The sequence below is a fragment of the Accipiter gentilis genome, chromosome 3 (genome assembly GCF_929443795.1).
Source record: "Accipiter gentilis chromosome 3, bAccGen1.1, whole genome shotgun sequence".
Lineage (NCBI taxonomy): Eukaryota > Metazoa > Chordata > Aves > Accipitriformes > Accipitridae > Astur > Astur gentilis.
The window spans coordinates 35197673-35217064 of record NC_064882.1 but is presented as its reverse complement, the minus strand read 5'-3'; the positions used below and the strand labels follow the sequence as shown (position 1 = coordinate 35217064).

The window sequence follows — 19392 nt, the reverse complement described above, 5'->3', positions numbered from 1 at the left end:
TTAGAATTTAATTAGTTACAAGTTTATGAGATTCATAACCACATTTTCAACCTTGTATCTCTTAGTAATCCTGAGAAGGCCAACAGGGATGTGACAAGGAGCAATATGATATTGTCTCTAGTCGCCTAGTTTGTATGCTGAGCATTAGCTTTCCACGGAAGCGGTCACAGTGTCTTCCTGGGAGCTCTAGCACCTGCTTGGTTCTCCTGACCTGTTAGTATTTACATTCAACAAAATAAATGGTTGTGATGATAAACTGACCTCTTTGTGCACTATGTGATTTTTTTTTAAATTATTATGACTTTGTCATTGAGATGGTCATGGTAGTGATGACGATTTAATAATACTTGTGAAATGTTCATTCGGAAAACCAGTCCTAAAGTGGTTTTGAAAAGGAAACAATGGATCAAAAGATCCTAGTGTATTATCCCAGGAATTTTTAGTCTTACTTTACAGCTTTAGGCAACAGAAACAGCAAAGACGTTCACAATTTTCCTGAAGTCAAATTCAGAGCAGGAGATTAGAATCTTATTATTAAAAAATTATTTGAAGCTTGGCTTATAACAATTTATGTGTAATTTCAAAGTAAGTGTCAATGGCTCTTGATAATCTCTCATTGGCTCCATCTGTCAGAATTCCCCTATATGTAAAAATAAGACTAATAATCCATTTCTGCAAGGTAGATTGAGGTGCATGCATAAGAAACTTTATATTAAGGGAAGAAATTCTTACAGAAGATTAATAGTTGTAAATAATAAATCTCAAAATATTGTAGTATGTAATGTGCCAGATGGACTTTTTTTGAATGCTCAGCTCTTTTGGTGACCTGGTGTGTACATAAATACAATTCCACTGGAGTTAAGGTCTTCTCGGAAAGTCAAGTTGAGCTTCATCAAGAAAGACACAAAAGTTAATTATCAATAGGGCAAATTAGTCTACTTTTACGACTTGTGTGAACTGGAGTAGTTGAACCTGCAGGTCTGATGTAACTGTTGTGCCTTTTACCATATACATGCATTGGGATATCCACCCTAAGTCTGTGTCTGCAACTCTTTGTTCATTCCTTGACCTTAGTAAAATGCTAGTTAAATGTTAAACTAGACGTTGGATTTTATTTTAAGCATTTCTTTCATTTGTTTCAAAAATTCTTGATAAATGTCATGCCTTTACAGTATTCATTTTAGTATATCATTCTTAGTATGATACTTATCATAACCCTGAAGAGCTTGTTTATTGCATGAAAGTTAAAATGCACTTGTGCATTCTCGTATATGAGTGGAAAAAGGAGAAAGAACAGTAGAATATGAAACTGTAGTGGACAGTAGGTAGAAGAACTAACTTTAATTTTTTTAAAAAAAATGCTAATTGGAGTAAATACTATATCAGAATGTTTTAGATTTTTTTGGTTGACATTTCAAGGCTGGTTAATGGGCTGGGATATCCAGATTTCATTAATTTCTCATACAGCATCAATGTGCAAATACCTTGCTGACAAAGAATGTGTCAGTCTTAATACTTTACTGAAGACATTTAGATTTTAAATAAATTGTGCTTTTTACATAGAAAGTAATTTGATCTAGAGTTAGCATGGCATATTAAGTGTTGGATATTGTTTTATTAAATTTATTAGAGCAGTATGAGCTAGATTATGTAAATACGTTTCTCTACAGGGAGAACAGAACATTTTTGGCTGTTATAATCCATTAAATCTGAATGTCCACCTATGTCTGGCAGCGAGTTTTTGTAGCTTGGGTCTTTAATGGGATATTTGATGAGGCCTTTTGAAGCCGTGGAAAAACCTGAAAGGAAAGATCAACTTTGGAACAAGTGATCAAACGGAAATACAGTTTTCAAATGGAGTATGGAATATCTTATATCACTTCCCTTCCTCCATAGCCTTGAATTCCTTATCACAAACACTGTTTATTAGCATGATTCTCACACTTTTAGCAGAGGGCAATTAACTGCACACTGCTGAAGTTCATTTTCAGTCATTTGGGGTAATTAAATATTTTTCTTCCCTTTCTCCATTGGGGTTTCCATTTCACCACTCAAAATGGGATGATTTTGCAAGAAAGTTCCCAACAATTTGCAATGGAAAGAAATAGTTTTGAGTTAAGCTGAGTAAATAAATGTTTTTTTTAAAATTACATGAAATATCATATAACTGTGTTCACCCACAATTGCTATATGTAAAGATTTTAAAGTATATGCTTCGCTGGAACATATTAGGAAACGAGACTCAGCTTCAGGAAAAGAAAGGAACTTTTATTTCTCTGTAGTTTAAAATGCTATTTATCCTTGAAATAGTTATGACAGCTTTATTTTTTGATCTGTGACCATTTTTATACTTGAATGTACAATGATGCCTGAAATCTTCTACTTATTGTGGTCATTCATTTGTCTTGTTTAATAAAATATATATAATTTTAATCTTTTAAATCCTCTTCTTCCTCGTAGGATTCAAAATGGGTAGAAGAAAAGCAGCTGTTAATCAGAACAAATCAGGAGTTGCTAGAGAAGGTACGTGTTCAGAATCTTGGAATATTTTCACAATTGCTGCCCTTTATCATAAAAGAATGTTAAAAGGAAATGAATAGACTAAGTACTGGAACATCAACATGAAAATTGCTTACTTTATTTTTCTCCAGAGACAGAAATTCAGATAAAATCTCTGATTAAAGTACCAATATACTTTTGTACTCTTTGGGAATGGAAGCTGCTTTTTATTGTGGAGTTACACATTGTATAGCCAACAGTAGAACCCAAGCTGGCTGATACTTCTAGTGTCAAACAAAATACAATCTAAAATATTAGGCATAGTGTCAAATCTTGTATTTTGCCATACAGTTACACAACAATTATTATTGTCCTGATCACTAATAAAATTGCCTGTTCCCTTTAGCCTTCCATTTTTTACAATCTGAGATACACAGAGCTGAGCATCCTCATTGTTCTTCATTGATATTGGTGGGAAAGTTAGCTAGTACTCAGGAAGTCAAAGAATTATTTTGGTTAATTAGTAGCTCAATATTAATATAATAGGAATAACGTAACCAAAGAAAAATTCATGACTAAAAGTACCTACAGCTGGACTTAATTTATTCAGACACTTAAATGGGTATTATAAGCATTTAGTACATTATGGCAGATGTTACACTTCTCTTTAGTTTCATACAAATAAGAGGGTCATCCAGTTAAGCTAGACAGTAGACCAAAACTATTAGTTGGCATAATGAATAGTGAATTTTGAATTTCTATTTTGTCATTGTTAGTGGTCCAAAGCACAAATCTGGGAAATTAAAAAGTAGGCATTGAAACCCCTCCATTATTGTCTTTCATATACCATAAAGAGTAGATGTCTAGTTATGCAAAGACAATGAGAACAGTCTACCCAAATGTTAATGTAATCCAGTTTCATTCACTTGATTTTAAAAGAAAGCTTGTATTGCCTAACTTATTTAGATATAATGCTTGTATCACTTCATACTACTTCCAGATTACTGTTCTAAGAGAACATCGACCATTTTCTGCTGGCAGTTCTCACAAATACTTTCTGATGTTACGTTCCTTCTTTATGTCCAAGACACGGCCCAACATCTAATGAGAAACTGAATTAACAGTTTTGTCTAAACCCCTGGCCCATAACTCTGTACAGTATCTTTTCCACTGCTTACGGGGTGTTATGATGTTGTGTTTGTCTCACAGATTTACAGAATGGAACAAGAAGAGCATCAGCTGAAGAATGAGATGCAAGATGCAAAAGACCAGAATGAGCTGTTAGAATTCAGAGTGCTAGAGCTTGAAGTAAGAGATTCTCTCTGTTGCAAACTCTCAAATGGAGCAGAAATTATGTTTGAACCCAAGCTGAAATTCCTGTAAAGATTACTGATGTCTGGTGCATGTTTAAGGGAAATCACTTAGGTATCTATTTTTTAAATGTTGTATCTTGGGATAATGAAATTGATGCCACTGCCTTAATATGTTTTGGAGAGAGTGCTCACTAATGTTTATAAAGATGTAATATAGCTAATATATATTGCATATAGTTTGTTTTTCATCTAATAAAATATTTTGTTTTGCAATATTTTGCCTTTTTTATTTGTTTCATTTCCATAACTGCTCCTTTCCTGCATGTAAAATCACTTGGTATGTATACTACAGCCTTGGTTGGCATCGTTTAAATTAACACACCTTCTCACATCTTGCATGCAGTGATCTGACTAAAGATCTGACACATCCATCACATCAATTGCTTTTAATTACATTGATTTAAGATTGACAACATTAATATGAAGTAAAATTATCTTAAAAGAACACATTTTGGTAGCAGCTTTCAAAGAATTTCTCTTACCTGAAATCCATTTTTTGGTGGTATAAAGTGGTCATGGACTGGAAATAATTGGCCTCAGTCAATGAAAAAAGGAAAAAAAAACCCTCTGAGAATGTCAAAGTTAAAGTGGTGAAGCACAAGTACAACTTCTATGTGTGAAAGTAGTATGTTGCCCATAGCAAATAAATTCTATACTTTGCATAAATGAAATAACAGCAAAATTATTTGTTAATAACAATTAAAACATATAGCTTGTGATTGCTGTAGAAAGCAATGGTCCTCATCACCTCATAAATGGGGCCCATGTCGAATTTAGTAACACTAAACTAGTTGTGCGTGATGCACAGTTGTCACACGATTGTACTGCCTGATAACACATTGTTCGGTTTCAAAGATCATCAGCATTCTTAACACCATTTAGAATAAACTCTCGAAGAAAGCTGTCATTGTCACTCCTCCATAATTTTCATCACCCAGCACGTTTCACCAAAAATCTTGGCATGTGTAACTTCTCTGATAAAGATGAAAATGTCATGTCTTCCTGTTATGTGGACATTCTACTTTTTGTCTTTGACATTTCTTAATCTTTTTTTAATCCTTTATCGACCATATATTTTTATGTCATAGCCCATTATATTCAAAATTATGAATTTAGGTTATTAGAATTTCAGTAGATGTTCAGGAAAATAAACATGCTTTCTAATACAGATCTTTATATTTTATTAAGCAACTGTAAAGTAAAATACTGAACAATTTAGCATTTGAATTGGCAGTTACACTAGAAACTGCTTCCCAAAGTGCTTCCCATTCTTCTTGAATGTATTTTTCACATGGAAGAATCACATGAAAAATAGCTCAGTGTGATGTGTCAAGTTTTGTCATGTGCCAAATCTTTAAGGACTTGTTTCACAGAATAACAATGGAAGTATTTTTGTGTGATTGCAAGAAAAGATTTTTTTCCTTAGTAGGCAAGCATGTAGACACATATGTGACAATGTGAATGCTTTAGTAAAATCATGATCACTTCTAGCAATCAGGACAGTATTTTTTGAGAGCACTTAAATTATTTTGATGAAAATTAGGCTAGCGTAGAAAACACAACCATTTGTTTATCATTAATGCAAGCAAATTCAGGTGAGTTTAATGCACTAGCAACTGATTAATTTGTTAAAAAAATCTAAAATGTTAACTGAATTTGGACAAGAATTAAGCTTCTGGTTTTGGGTTACAACAGGTAGGTCATTTAAGCCCATTTCAAAATTAGACTGTTAATGCAAAAATTATTTAAAATAGAGCCTATGAGGGGGAAAAATGTATAGCGTACAGAGATTTTTTCCCTCTACATTGTAGTTTCAAATTAGGTTTAAACTAGTTAGTTAATGAACAAGAGTTGTCATGCTTTGTAACTTGCTTGAGTGAACGGATGCAGCCCACTTGCCATATCAATTAAAGCACCTCATTTTGTGATTTAGAAAAAGGAGCAACGCATGGATGGTCATAGGAACTAAAATATTTGCGGTAGCTCTCTTTCATTGTACTGTATGAAACTGAAGCTCTTGTTGCCAGTGCCTCCTCTTGTAATATGGAGAGGAAATCTGATTTTCCTCACTCATGTTCCCATAGCCATAGAGAATTCAGGGTAAGACCCAGTGCCTTAGTTGCCCAGAGCCTTCAGTCCAGTCATTTTCACAAGCATGTTACAATTTAATTTAAGTAAAATTGCTTATTTATTGTTTTTCTGTATTTCTGCCTTCTGAAGAAATAATAGGTTGGTATTTTGAAGAAATGTGTGAAAGTCAAGTAGATGGGCTGGATAAGTTTTAGGAATACTATAGTTTTAGATAAATGAGAATTTATAATTTTTACTTCTGGCACAAAGAACTTTGTAAATATAGAGTAGTGCTGCCTTTCAACATATTCTGACATCCTGGGTTGTGCAGTGAATTGGACGGAGGATTTTACTCTAATAGAAAGGTTAACCGTAGAATAAACAGGGAGCAGATACACATCTTTAATTCTACTGAGAAAATTTTCATTGATAATACTATTTCATGATGGAGTTTAATTTTTTTCTGCAGTTTCTTCTTCCTAAATTCTTCTTCGTTCCATGAAAGAAAGCAATAGTTAAATAAAGTTATAACCAACATAACAAACTGCAGAGTTTTTTAGGGCTCCAGTCAGATTTTGGCCAGTGTGCAAGCAGTCCTGCATCTGAAGAGTGTTGGTTAACTTTGCAGAAACTGAGTGTGCATGGAATCAGTTGGAAGCTAATACCATTTTCGTGCTTATCTAAAGCCCAAATCCTCCAAATATGGTGAAAGTAAGAGGAAATACCATATATTTGGAATGTGAATAGGAATCTGCCTTTTTAATGTGCAAGTATGTTTTGTAAAGGTGGTAAATAATTGTTTACATATAATCACACGTGTTGTTTTTAAACAAAATCTTTCCTCAGGAGAGAGAACGAAGGTCACCGGCATTTAACCTTCATATAACCACCTTCCCTGAAAACAATGGAAGTGCACTTCAACTGTTCTGTCAACAAGAAGGAATAAAGGTATATGTAGAGCATTAGTAACAGTTGGATGGCAAGGAACGTTTTCAGAATGACCAACCTAATATCCAAACAAATGGTTTGCCGTCTTGCTATAGGGAAGAAAATCTGAAAAAAAATAAATATAGTAATAAGAGATATTTTTAACTGGGGAAAGGGTTTCATAAGAATATGATCTGGTAGTCTGTGAGGAGTTTATCAATGAAAATGAAGGCTGGTCAATCAAGATAATTTACATTTAGTCTAGCGTACTGCTGTAAAAACATGGCAGAGAAGAATGTAGATGTTGATGTGATTAATTGTCAGGCTTGCTACAGTACTTTGTTCTTGATATTAAATGTTTTCATCTAAGGTCAGAAATATGACATTCACGTATTGTTTTACATCCAGTTTAGTGAAGCACCTATGCATTTTCTTTGTTGAGTTAGTATGCTTAAGTTTTTTGCCTAGGCCAGGCCTTGAAGCATGAGGTGCCTGAACCAAAACTTATTCAAATAGGTGAGACTCTTCATATAATTTTAGATCAAGCACAAGATAAACATCAGGATCTCACGTGATTAGCTTCTGCTATGAGGATGCAAGAACTACTCTTTTCACTTCTGTTCTCCCTTGAATAGGCTAGCTGTACAAATTGATTTGCATACTGGTTCACTTAAGACTGAATTCAGATTCATGTTGTGAGTAATGTTGCACAACAGGCCAGACTAACACTTCCATGAGTAACTAAAGTGGAATATCTCTGTGTGTTATTCTCCATGGCACTCGCTAGTAATTTATGCTTGTATTTGTAATTGTGTTTACAAGTCCTCTTACAGAAGGCTTGTTTCTATTCAGTGCCTTAGTAAGCACAGTGGAAATAAACTGAAATTGTAGGCTGCATATTGTTAGGGAACTGAGTAGTCTAACAGAAAAAAAAGTTAAAATCTGATTCTTACCTACAGGTTTGGTTTGGTAGTCATTTCCCAAACCACACCAAGAGTCTTCAGTTAGCATATTACCTTTCAAATAGAGCCTCCATGGGATGCTTTTTAGCTTATCTCTTATTCTGATTTGCTTGTTGTCTGCAGCAGGTACAGCCTACCACGATCTAGAATTGATATTTTTTTTATTGTCTTCTGTTGCATTCCTAAACAGAGGTGTTTTTTTCAATCTGCCTTTCAGTTCACTTACCTGGAAGCAGGGGCAGTCACCTAATATGGGCATACTGAAATTGTTGACTTTTTATATATTTTCAGTTTCTTTCAAAATCGGTAGCCATCAGTAGCAAATTAGATTCTAGAATGATTTGGTTTCTAAATCTTCCTGTATGCTTCATCATGGAAATAAATGAATTAGAATAAGTATTTCTGGCTCAATAGGTGCAAGAACTTGCATGTCTTACTGAATTCCATTCTTCACTAGTGTAATTGATCAGCTAAAGAAGTTTCTATTCAATGTTGTCAATGCTGATCATAATCAATAGTTTTGGTTTTAACACTGATCGAAACACAAGTGTGTATTAAGGTCCGCACCATTCTAGAATTACTGATGTACACTGTGTAATAGCTAATATAACATTTGAGACACTGCTGAAGTGTTTGGGGAGAGAGGTAAGAGAGGGAGGGGATTCTCAGGATAGACCAACTTGAACACAGACGTTACTCCTTTTGTAGAGCCAGGATGGACTAATTTGTAGATTCCCTCCCACATTTGTGTCTGATCTTCAGGAAATCTTTCACTTCCTCACTGGAGTCTATTGGGTACAGAATCATGAGCAAATATATTCTGGTGTAGCTATGTATTTTGCAAGCATAGCTAATTTAACTTTAAAAAATTTTAAGGATGGATCATCCTGACTACCCACACAATACAGTTGCACAACACATAGATGCAAACCAGCGCGTTACGTACTGTAAGTAACGAAACTAGTGAGCCAATACACAGCCCTGTGAAATGTTGGCCTCTTCTAAGAAGTGCTGAATGTGAGTAGAAGTTGAAGGTGCCAGCATTTAATTAGGCTGTCCTGCTTTATGCATGTGTATAAAGCATTTTGGACTAACATGAACTGGTCTTTGCCGATGCTCTCAAGCCTAACTACCTTCAAATAGCATGGCTGCATACAAGCTGTCAATGGGAATGATCCCTGGTCCACATTAACTTGTGGACCATACTTGGGATAGTTCAGGAGAATGTGATTATCACAGGTTAAACAGTTCCATGAACCTTTCCAACAATTTTTTAAAGTAGAAAATAGAGCTCTCGGGCCCAGGAATGGATCCTGGCACTGTGTAAAATACAGACATCATGTGAATTTATTTCTCTCTTTTTTGGATCAGAGCAGTGTTTTTCTTGATTTCAGTGACTGGGCCTTAATAAGGATGGTTTCTTCACTGCTTTTTGTGGGTCTGGGGGCTGACTGGCAGAGAAACGTGGCTTTCTACTCACAAAGGTTGTGAGCTGATAGCGTTTGGAGGAGCGTGTTCAGCCCACCATGCATATTCCCTTCTGCCACTGTAAGGCTGGTTTGAAAGTCCACACCTTTGTTTAACAAAGAAAATAAACCCCAAACCACCCAACAAACCTTCTTAGCAATTATTTTGTTCATGCTCTCCGTCCTTTTAACTTCTGTAGCTTGATGTGCTTGATGCTCCAAACAAACAGAAAAACCCAGTCCTTTACTCCTGTTTATCAGTTTTGATCCTTCATCCACATACGTCAGCAGGATGATAAATGTGAATGGTACAGGAACATTCTGCCCTCATACACAGACATCAAGGTTGCTTGCTATAATCAAGAGTGAGATTTGGTTTTGTCTCTGGAAGTATCAATAACACTCTTGTAATTGTGATGCAAAACTAATATTTCACTTATTTACATTTCAAGTCTTTTTGCATGCAGAAGTGAATAAAGAGTACATAAAATGTAGCATATAAAAACTGTTTCTCACCTACTTTATAAAAAATAAGTGTTGAACATCTTTTTCAGGACGTGAATATATCTGAACTTATGAAGAAGCTAGATATTCTTGGAGATAATGGGGTAACAAATTTTTAATTTCAAATATACTTCTAGTTTTATGGTTATTTAAGGCAGGATTTCCCCTCCCGCCCCCAGCAGATAATAACATTCTAGAAAATGCACAGGGCAATTTTTATATGCCTGTATCTGTATGAACAATATTAATGGTTAAGTACTACTTTTACAAACTTAAAAGAAAATCTTTCAGTTAAACTGATGCTAGTGAAAAGTGTATTTTTTCAAGATAGGATCCGATCTTGGCTGAATGACATGGAAAAAAGGCACTGTAGTAGGCAGAGGGAAAAGATATAGAACAGGCTAGTATAAAATCATAGTCATGCAGTTGGGACAAAAACATCCATGGAGTTGGGTCCAGTTTATAGGTAGCTTTAACAGTTTGAGTTCTTTATAATACTAGTTTTAAGCTCTAGATTTACTTTTTATGTTGAAAGTTCTGTGGAGGTTTCTATGGTACTTGCTCTTTCTTTGCATTGTTTTCATTAGTAGGAATTCTAGCTCTGAAGTGCATGAGATGGAGATTCACTTGCTGCAGGGCTATAGTCCAGTGAACAGGCATTTTTCTGCCTAGAAAAAAAAAATATATTCAAAATCCCTGACAGAAACCACTTAATTTTCATTGAATAATGAACTGTTGCAAAAGTGTTCTGGGAGTGGTGTACTGTAATAGAGTGGAGACTAAGTACCCTTGGTTTAGCTTTTAATACTTTCAATCATAGGATCCTTTCTGGTCATGCTTATAAAATCCTAAATGTTATTGCTGATTTATTCTTTAAGGTACAGTTAAAATTTATCATCTGTGTTGAAGGAGGGATTTGCAATCCAATTTAAAATGTATCTTTTTGTATTTTAGAATCTGAGAAATGAAGAACAGGTTGCAATAATCCAAGCTGGGACTGTGCTTTCCCTCTGTGAAAAGGTAGAATTCAGTAAAGATTTTTCTCTGCCTAAAGACTGACCATGTCTTCTAAGATATCATATAACTTTGCCAGGGAAGCATGGCTTTTTTGTTCAGGTTGTCTGGATTTGGAGCATGTATCCATCTTCACATGACTGTTGAGATTGTGATGTCTTGAGGTAAAATCAAATTTACAAAATAAACCCAACTTAAAAATAAAAACATGTTTTAGAGATATTCCCTTAGAATAAAGTATTAAAAAGCCACTTAAGAAAAGAGTCTTCATTCGCAGAAGTGCCAATGTCTTCAGCTCTCTGGGAACAGGGTGCTGTGAAGTCCTCTGTAAGTCGTACCACCATGGTCCATTTGGGGCTTATTTCTATGAGTGACTGAAAAGGCTCCAAGTGGTCTGTGGCCCTTTCCTCTGTAAATTAGTGGGCATAGATAGAGAAAAAATAGTTTGTACAGGACAGGTAATCAGTTGGGTCACTCAGTTCTGCATGACTAGTTCTTCTCCAATTACAGAGAGAATATAATCTGTATATGAATAAAGATGACATTTAGAACTAAGAAAGGGTTGCCTTTTTCTCTGAAGAAGCTTTGTGCATCCTTTTCATAGGTTTCTATTACATCTTTCCTAGATGCATTTTGGAAATTTAGAATCAGAACTTAAAAATTAAAATCTGAGCATTTTGTAATAATTGCTTTAATTAGTATGATTTTGATAATCTACTTATCTAAATATCTTCATGTAGATAATCTAAATTAGGGACTGTAATAATCATTGATTTAAGTAAGTAATTGCCATAAGCAAAAAAAGTGCTAAAATCTCTATGCTTTTCGTTGCATTAAAGCATTAAAAAGAGGAGGTGATGATCATAGCCCTTTACATTGAATAAGGAAAGTGGAAGAACACCAGTACACAAGGCTAAGACAGAGACCAAAACTGGCTGGACTTTAGGGACTGGACTGGGTTATTAGTGCTCAAGTAAATTAGTGTTTGTGCAAAAAGTGCCACTGGAATTAGGGAGCTTGTTTAATTTGTGTCAGAGTAGTGCAGAATAGAACATACTGCAATCTATAAATTGTTTCCATTAGCAACTGATCACAGCAGTAAGGGATTGGAAGCTTTGTCAGCTGAAATAATTGCTTCAATGAATAGAAACATACGATTACAATGGAGACTTTATTTATTTTCATATGTTAAAGTTGGTCTATAATTTCATTTCACTTTTTTTTTTTTTTTTGACAAAAGTTCCTAGTTTGCCTTAATGGATTTTTTCTTCTTTTTTTTTTTTTTTTTTTTTTTTTTGTGGTCTTATCAGATAATCTGTTTATTAAAAAATTGAACACTTCATCAGAAAGATGGAGATTTTAGTTTTATCTTGTATAGGTAAATAGACTGCATTTAAAGAATGAGATGAAAATAGTTCATGTTATCTATGGACTTTATCCATTTTATATCAGTTTAGTGAAGTGCCTCCCAGTAATCCAATAAGTACAAGCTGACAGCAAATTGAATCAAGAGGGTACTCTGAGAAGCATGAAACCTTTTCCTCTTTTTCATGGTGCACATTTGAGGTACAGGCTAATCAAGTGGCTCTGATTTTCTCAATAACAGAAGGCACTATCCATGTCCAAAGTTTACTAAGACAAAGAATAACAGAAAATAGTCTTGTGCTGTCCTTAACAAAACAAACGGGATAGCATGTTTCATAATACTGTGGTTTACAGCACAGACAAAATCAGGCAAAATCTGATAAGTAAGACTAGGTGATTGTTCTAATGAGTGCCTATACTGAATTTAGAGTAAAGAAAATTTAAAGCAACTCCACTGCCTTCTCCAGTGTAATGAAACCATTTCAGATGTCCCTCTAAATAAGGGCCAGACAGCTTCCCATGTGCATTCCTATAGTTCCTTAATTACAAGAAACTATCATATATAATCATCTCATAATGGGATCTTTTGGTAGAGAAATGGTACTACGGACAGGTGTCGTGCTAATTATAGTCACGTGCTAATTAGTCACACTCAGTGTTTATTTAGATCAAATCTATTATACTCAGCCACTAGAAGTGATCTTTTGGAAATCAGGCTGCCAGGCAAGGAAAGTTTCTGGCTTCTGCTGGCACAATCCAGAAGTTTATTTGAATGCTACAACTTATTACGACTCCTAAATACATGGTTTTCTCTTCTGTGCCCCTTGGTTCTGGAAAGGCTTACAGGCATAGGAGGATGAGAATCAACATTCAGTTTTGCATATCATTCATACCTTCAGAAAAATTAGACCTCCAGTTTTTGCAAATAACCCTTCATTTGCAAATAGCTGTGAGAGATGCTGAGGACTTCCCACTTCTATTGATTTCAAGGGTTCACTGTCCTGCTGAATCCTGTATCAGTGGTGAGGCTTTCTTTAGGAATATCTTCAGTCTGTCACCTTCAAAGTGAAGACAACAAAGATGAAAACAGAATCACTGGGGAATATGGTGTTCCTGTTCACTTTTTTCAGCTCTACACAAAGCTACACCTATTAAGTAAATAAAACAAGTTTCCATTTTTATCCACCACTCTCTTAAATAGTGGAAGGTCCAAAAGGATGAAGTAATGAATTCACATTTTGCTAATTTGTAAAGTTATGTTTGCAGATTTCCTATCTAAATCTTTGGGGAAAATAAATGGATGTAATTGATTCCTTTGAGTCTGAACCCCAATGAATTCACCAAAACCCTAAATCAAAAAAGTTGATATGTAAAGCTTACCAAAAAAATTAAAGTAAATAGGAGTAATCTAGTGTTAGTAAGCACAGCATCTGAGGAAAGTGATAATTATCAGTGGCAAAGCTACAGTTGGTCTTAATGGGAGCTGGCGCTACAAAAAGAAGCATTGATCTAAACTATACTTTCTGTAAGCTAGTCATTGATCCTTATTGTAGACCATTAAGGAAATGAAATAAAACAATGCAGAACTGAGCATTCCCATCCCTTCCAATAAACTTAAATGCTGAATATTAATATAATCCTGGTGACGGTTAGTAATTAAGCAAGAACCTTCTATCCATGCATTTAGTTATTACTATTTGTAATTTTACCTTTGGAATGCAATGGCCATTCTTCATTCTGATTGTTTTGTTTATCACCAGAATGGTAAGGAATTCATGGTAGCAGCTGCATGAACTTCCATCCGCCTGTCCGTTTTATTGTTCCCTCTACATTACCAATGTTTTAGAAGTGACCCTCTTCCCACGAAGGGTGCAGCAAACTGTGCAAAATAAAGGATTGAGTTTGCCACCTTGTCTTTTGTTTAAATTGCCATCTGGACTGGTGTCCTGAAGTCTTATGATGGTTTTGCAAATCAGGCCAACAAGCATTGGGTATATCAAGTCGGAAACAATCAGGTTGATTTTGCATTCTTGACCCAAGTCTATTTTGTATCTTGAACTTTACAGGGGAAAAAACTTTAATTTATTGTAGGAAATCAACCTCCACTTGTTGGTCTTTAGTGTGTTTCTGCAGTCCTCCATTCTGCCTATGTTTTCACAACCTGTTTATTCATGTGTAACTTCAAAGTGAATAGATAGTAAAGGGGAAAGCATATGCCTGGGAGTGTTGGCGACAAACTTGCAAAATGTTCAGTGCAAATTTTTCAAAAGCTCTGGTTTTTTTAATTTTTTATTTTTTCCTCTTCACACTGCTATGTTCATGTAGTGGTTAAAACAGATAGAGGGGACAGAAGCTGCACTGACCCAGAAGATGTTAGATCTGGAGAATGAAAAGGTAAGGAACAATAACTAAAAATATAATTAATTTAGCTAAAACTCATCTCAAAGGAACGTGCATAACCTTCATCACAGGTTGATTATATGCTGCCTTTCTCCGCTTAACAGAGATTGCTTTATAGTAAAACAGCCAAGAGGTTTCTAGAACAATTTATTGCTTGTATTCTTTGGGGTGCGAGGGGACTGTCAAATCTATACAGAAGAAAAATAGCAAAACATATACAAATTAGGATACAAAGGCATAACTTGACAGAGCTTATTAACCAAACAGTGTGAAATTGTCTTTGTGCTTTCTCTGTGTATTAATTTGTCTGGCAACAGCATCATCTTTTTAATCCTGGGGTCATGTTAGTAGAATTGTCAAAGATATTTCTTTGCTCTCTGGTATTTGGCTTCTGGACAAGTTGTAAAGACCTCTCACTCCAGATGACCTTTTTTGACCGAAGGTCTTCATGCTTAAAGACAGAATGTTTTCTCAAAAGAACTTCTGCCTTGCATAACAAACTATTATAGTACTATGCAGTGCTATACTGACCTTATTTTTCCATGCGTTGAACAAAGAGTTTTGGAATAAGTGTTTGGTTTTATTGATTTACCATGCATGCTGTGCTTCTCATCTTCAAATGCTTTACAAACACTGATTAATCCTCGCCACACCTTTTACAGGTAGATGAGTGATCAGCATTACATTAATCTTAAAGAATGGGAAACTGAGACAGGGAGGTTAAGTGATTTGCCCAGGGCCACTGAAGAAGTGTGTATTTGGGCCACAATCAAAAAAAAAAAAAAAAAAAAAAAAAGTGCTCAGACTGTGTTCTCTGTTGAGTGTAGCCGATCATACTGATTGTACTTGAACATAGGTATGATCCTTTCCACATTTAGTATTTCTTTATTTTTAACTTGTTATGGAAAAATGCAAAGGTTTTGGAGAGGGAACGTGCCCACAAATACTGGATTCTTTTATAAAAGGAACTGGAAAACAGTAGTTTCTAACTTGGTTGATTATCTTCCCACTTACTACCTGTGATGTTTTCAAGTCTTACTCTGCATAGAACTGTATCTGTTTGTTTAGCATAGCAATCTGAGAAGTCTGCATTGCCAATGATTGACTCAACTGTGAAATGAGTTTAGAAATAATATTCTAGCACGACACTTTCAGAAGGGCTGAGCACTGATTTAGTTGTCCTTGGAAACCATGTTAAGAGTTTGAGATCCTATTCGTGTTTCCTTCCCTCTTGCTTTTCGTGGCCAGCTTTTACAATAGCTTTTGGAGAAGCAACATGATGAGGGCAGCTGCATTGCTATTCTGGGATCTGTTGGTAGCACTGACCCTCTCTATAGTCTTGGGCAAGTCAGTCTACTTCTCTGGTGTCAGACGCTTGTAAGCACGTTAGGACCAGGCCTGTCCTTTACTATGTGTTACCCAATGCGTGGGGGTATTGCATCTTGTACAACAGCCACGTAGCTCTCGCTGTAATCCACATAAGAATATAATGCCACCTGGGTAGTCAAGGTGGGATTCAGTTGCGTAAACATGGTGTCTAATGTCATATTACTCTCTTCAGAGTTATGGAGATGTCCAGAAGGAGCTGAGGAATATGTCCTACAGGACTAACCAGACCAGCAACACTTGATTTTTTTATACTGTTAATAAAAGCTACAATTAATCATCTTAAGAACCCCATGTACTTAATTTGGCATTTATTCTATATATTGAGGAAATGAAAGAATATGTTGAATAGAAAAAAGAATGATGGAAAATATTAAATTCAATCAAAGGGCTTCTCTCCTTTCCATTACTAATTGTTTTGAACATGAAAACCTGCCTTGAGAGAAAAGCTAATAAAATCAAGTAACTGTTTTACATTCTACTTACTATCATCCAAAACAGTCTAAAGGCATGTTTTGCAAGAGCACTGTCACCAGCCAATTCCCTTCTTGCTTGACTCTTCAGGCAACCATTCAAATGTCCACAGCTTTCTTGTAACATCATGCTTTTGGATACTGAGTTCCGCTGAAATCCCAGCCTGTGTTTTTTTAATATATATTTATATACACACATATATATAAGTGTGCGTCTGTGTGTATATATAACTGTGAAAGTTGGTGAGTTTGATTTTTAAAAACAAAAGAAAAAATCCCCGTAAATCCTAGGTATCTTGAAAACTTCTTCAGCTCTTCAGCTAGTCACTTAACCTCTCTGGGCATCACTTTACCCATTTCAAATTGGCTTCCTGCCTTTACAAGTTGAGAACTGAGTTTTTACTTCCGCTTCAGTAATGCATCAGGGAATGCTGCTGCAGAACGCAGCTGCAGCCCTGCATGTTCTGGTTTCCTCCCTAGAAGAACAGGCTAGACAACACAGATCAGGGTTTGCCCCGTGATTTCCTTAAGCGTACACACTGAGTACTTTTAGAAAAGCTGTAAAATGTCCTCACTTTTCCTTTCTTCCCTTCCTTGGCCTGCCCTGTGCGAGTTATGGCTATTGGACCACATGCATGCACATTCCCATTCACCTTTCAGCTGCTGTGTGCACTTCTGTCAGGTCAAGGCAGGTTTGTACACTGGCGTAGAGGTCTATGCTTTCTAGGTACAACTTGTTAATATAATACACATACTTTAAGTGCTAATATTGTGAATTTGATATTCCAAATATCCTTAGGATGGATGTGGTCATTGGCTATAGATTTTCTTTTGCTTTCAAGTAGAAAGCTCGCATAAAAGTGATGGCATTTATGATTCTTCACAAATTAGGATAAAGAACAAACACTCCCTTGTTTTTATTATTGCTCAGGACCTGTTCAGTAAACAGAAGGGTTATTTAGAGGAAGAACTCGACTACAGGAAACAAGCTCTGGACCAGGCATACATGGTAGGAAAAGAACAGTCATTAAATTTTCGTGTTTGAACAGATTTGATAAAATACAGGGGGTTTTTTCCTTTTAATTTTAAATAGGGTTATTTTTTAATTGATTTATTTTTCTGCCAGACTAGGAAATCAAATATTACTTAAATGGAGACTTAGGAAATGGATTATAGCATTTAAAAGTGTAATATTTTTGCATTGCATTATTTATTCTAAAATATGTGAACATCTGGTTAGTACATCTGGAATGGGAAGAGCTGGTTTATGTGTGCACAAAACCATGACTGACAAAATACACCAGAAATTACTTTAGAACTTTTCCAATATTGCTTTTCCCTAAGCATGTGTAAATATTACTGCTGCTAATCAATCTTAAGTTGGGTATGCCTGTTCTTCCTATGTGATTCCTTCCTGTGAGGTCCTATCCAACCTTACCCTTCCTAGTTTTCAAAAGAGAAGCTGCAACCTTGCCCCCTCTCAGGCTAAGCAACAAGCAGGAATTATCTAGGAACTGGTAAAACTGCACACCCAACTTTGTTAATAGTGAGACTTCAAGAAATCAAAATATAATGGCCTGAAGAATTATTTATGGGGAAATATTTTTCAAAAAAGAAGCAAGGTCTTGTGCTCAGAGCAGATAACAGAGACAAAAGCAAGAAGGCTCTATTTCTGGCACTGTGACCTTGGGCAAGCCATTTAACCTCTCTGTGCAGCTGTTTATGCATCACTAATATGGATAGAATTACCTACCTCACAAAGGTGTTATGAGGGCTAAAGGGATGTTGTCTTATGCTCTTGATCCAAATATTGTCAGTCTGGATGGATCATACTAACCCCAGTAATCAGGGAAACACTGCCGTGATTCCTTTCTTTCTTTGCTCCTGGGAATACAGTTCTCCAAGCGAACGTGAAGTTCCTCTGTGCGCTCTGCTTTCCAAAGTGCTGCAGTTTTGGTCAGCGCATGAGAATCTGGTTAGGAATCTGACAAACGGCAAGAGACTGATGAGGGATACAAGTGTACAAGTGTTCCTTTCCTCATTGCTGATGGCAACTTGGAACCAAGCCAGTGACGTAGACTTCGAGAAATTGATGGCAGGACAGTAGGACCAGAGACAGGGAGACAGTAAGATTTCTGTTCGCAGTTCTCCCTGTGGGCTTTTTACTTTATAGGATGGCTTAACAATTCCGTTGCGGTTGAAGGGAATCTGTTAGGGTGCCTTAATTTTGTAACAGTCAGTCAGCATCAGGAGGTGGGGTTTTATCATGTATTGAACGCGGACCTATCATCCGAATCTTTCTTAAATAGAAGAAATCAATCTCTTACTAGAATGGGAAGCATCTCCCGGGTGTAAATCAGTGCCGGGAGGCTACGTGCACTCTGCGTGGAATGCTCCTCACTGCTCACGACTGCCGCTTTCTGTCTGCCTGTCTGTGTCCGTCCTTCCCTCCTGCCTAAGGTTTCGCTTGCTAGCCTTCTCCTGTAGCCGTTGGTGGGTTGTTTGCTTACTGGATTCAAACGGCAGCCTGTCTGTGTGTGATTTGGGTTGCACTAGAAAATCCAGGAGCTGGAAGCCACGCTGTATAATGCCCTGCAGCAGGATCCGGGAAGGCGGGCGAGCGAGTCGTTGACCGAAGCCCAGAGGGAGGATTTGCGAGCTGCAGTGGAGAAGGTGCGGCGGCAGATCCTGAGGCAGAGCCGCGAGTTTGACAGCCAGATCTTGCACGAGCGAATGGAGCTGCTGCAGCAGGCACAGCAGGTAATCCCGGTTGTCTCTCCTCCCCCTTGTTGGTGTTACCTCTGTGGTTGCCACCACTGCCCGTACAACAGTATCGCTTCACCCTCACCTCGTGGAGTTACGCTTAGTCTATTCCTTGGATTGCTCCCGTGTCAAGGAGACGCGCAGCGTTAGGACCCCGTTGCGCTGGGCATGGTACGCACGCAAAACAAGT

At 36.5% G+C, this 19392-nt stretch overlaps 1 protein-coding gene and 1 long non-coding RNA gene across 5 annotated transcripts in view; one reads left to right on the top strand and one right to left on the bottom strand.

Moving 5' to 3' along the window:
- JAKMIP1 (janus kinase and microtubule interacting protein 1) overlaps positions 1-19392 on the top strand; it is a 175348-nt gene that overhangs the window by 134965 nt on the left and 20991 nt on the right. For 2 of the 3 annotated variants that reach the window (XM_049797894.1, XM_049797896.1), the window contains exons 13-20: positions 2461-2523; positions 3709-3807; positions 6789-6890; positions 9852-9905; positions 10756-10821; positions 14506-14574; positions 17371-17448; positions 18996-19199. In XM_049797894.1, coding sequence (XP_049653851.1) covers positions 2461-2523; positions 3709-3807; positions 6789-6890; positions 9852-9905; positions 10756-10821; positions 14506-14574; positions 17371-17448; positions 18996-19199 — 735 coding nt within the window. Of the gene's footprint in view, positions 1-2460; positions 2524-3708; positions 3808-6788; positions 6891-9851; positions 9906-10755; positions 10822-14505; positions 14575-17370; positions 17449-18995; positions 19380-19392 lie in introns of those variants that run through there. The other variant, XM_049797893.1, reaches the window with a different exon arrangement.
- On the bottom strand, positions 10878-19001 carry LOC126037547 (uncharacterized). 2 transcript variants are annotated; one of them, XR_007505744.1, is made up of 4 exons: positions 18193-19001; positions 13890-14059; positions 13074-13238; positions 10878-11337 (listed from the first exon to the last, which is right to left on the bottom strand). It is a non-coding gene; the product is annotated as an uncharacterized LOC126037547 (long non-coding RNA). The 2 variants fall into 2 exon arrangements; XR_007505743.1 differs by lacking the exon at positions 10878-11337 and having other exon boundaries at positions 12159-13238.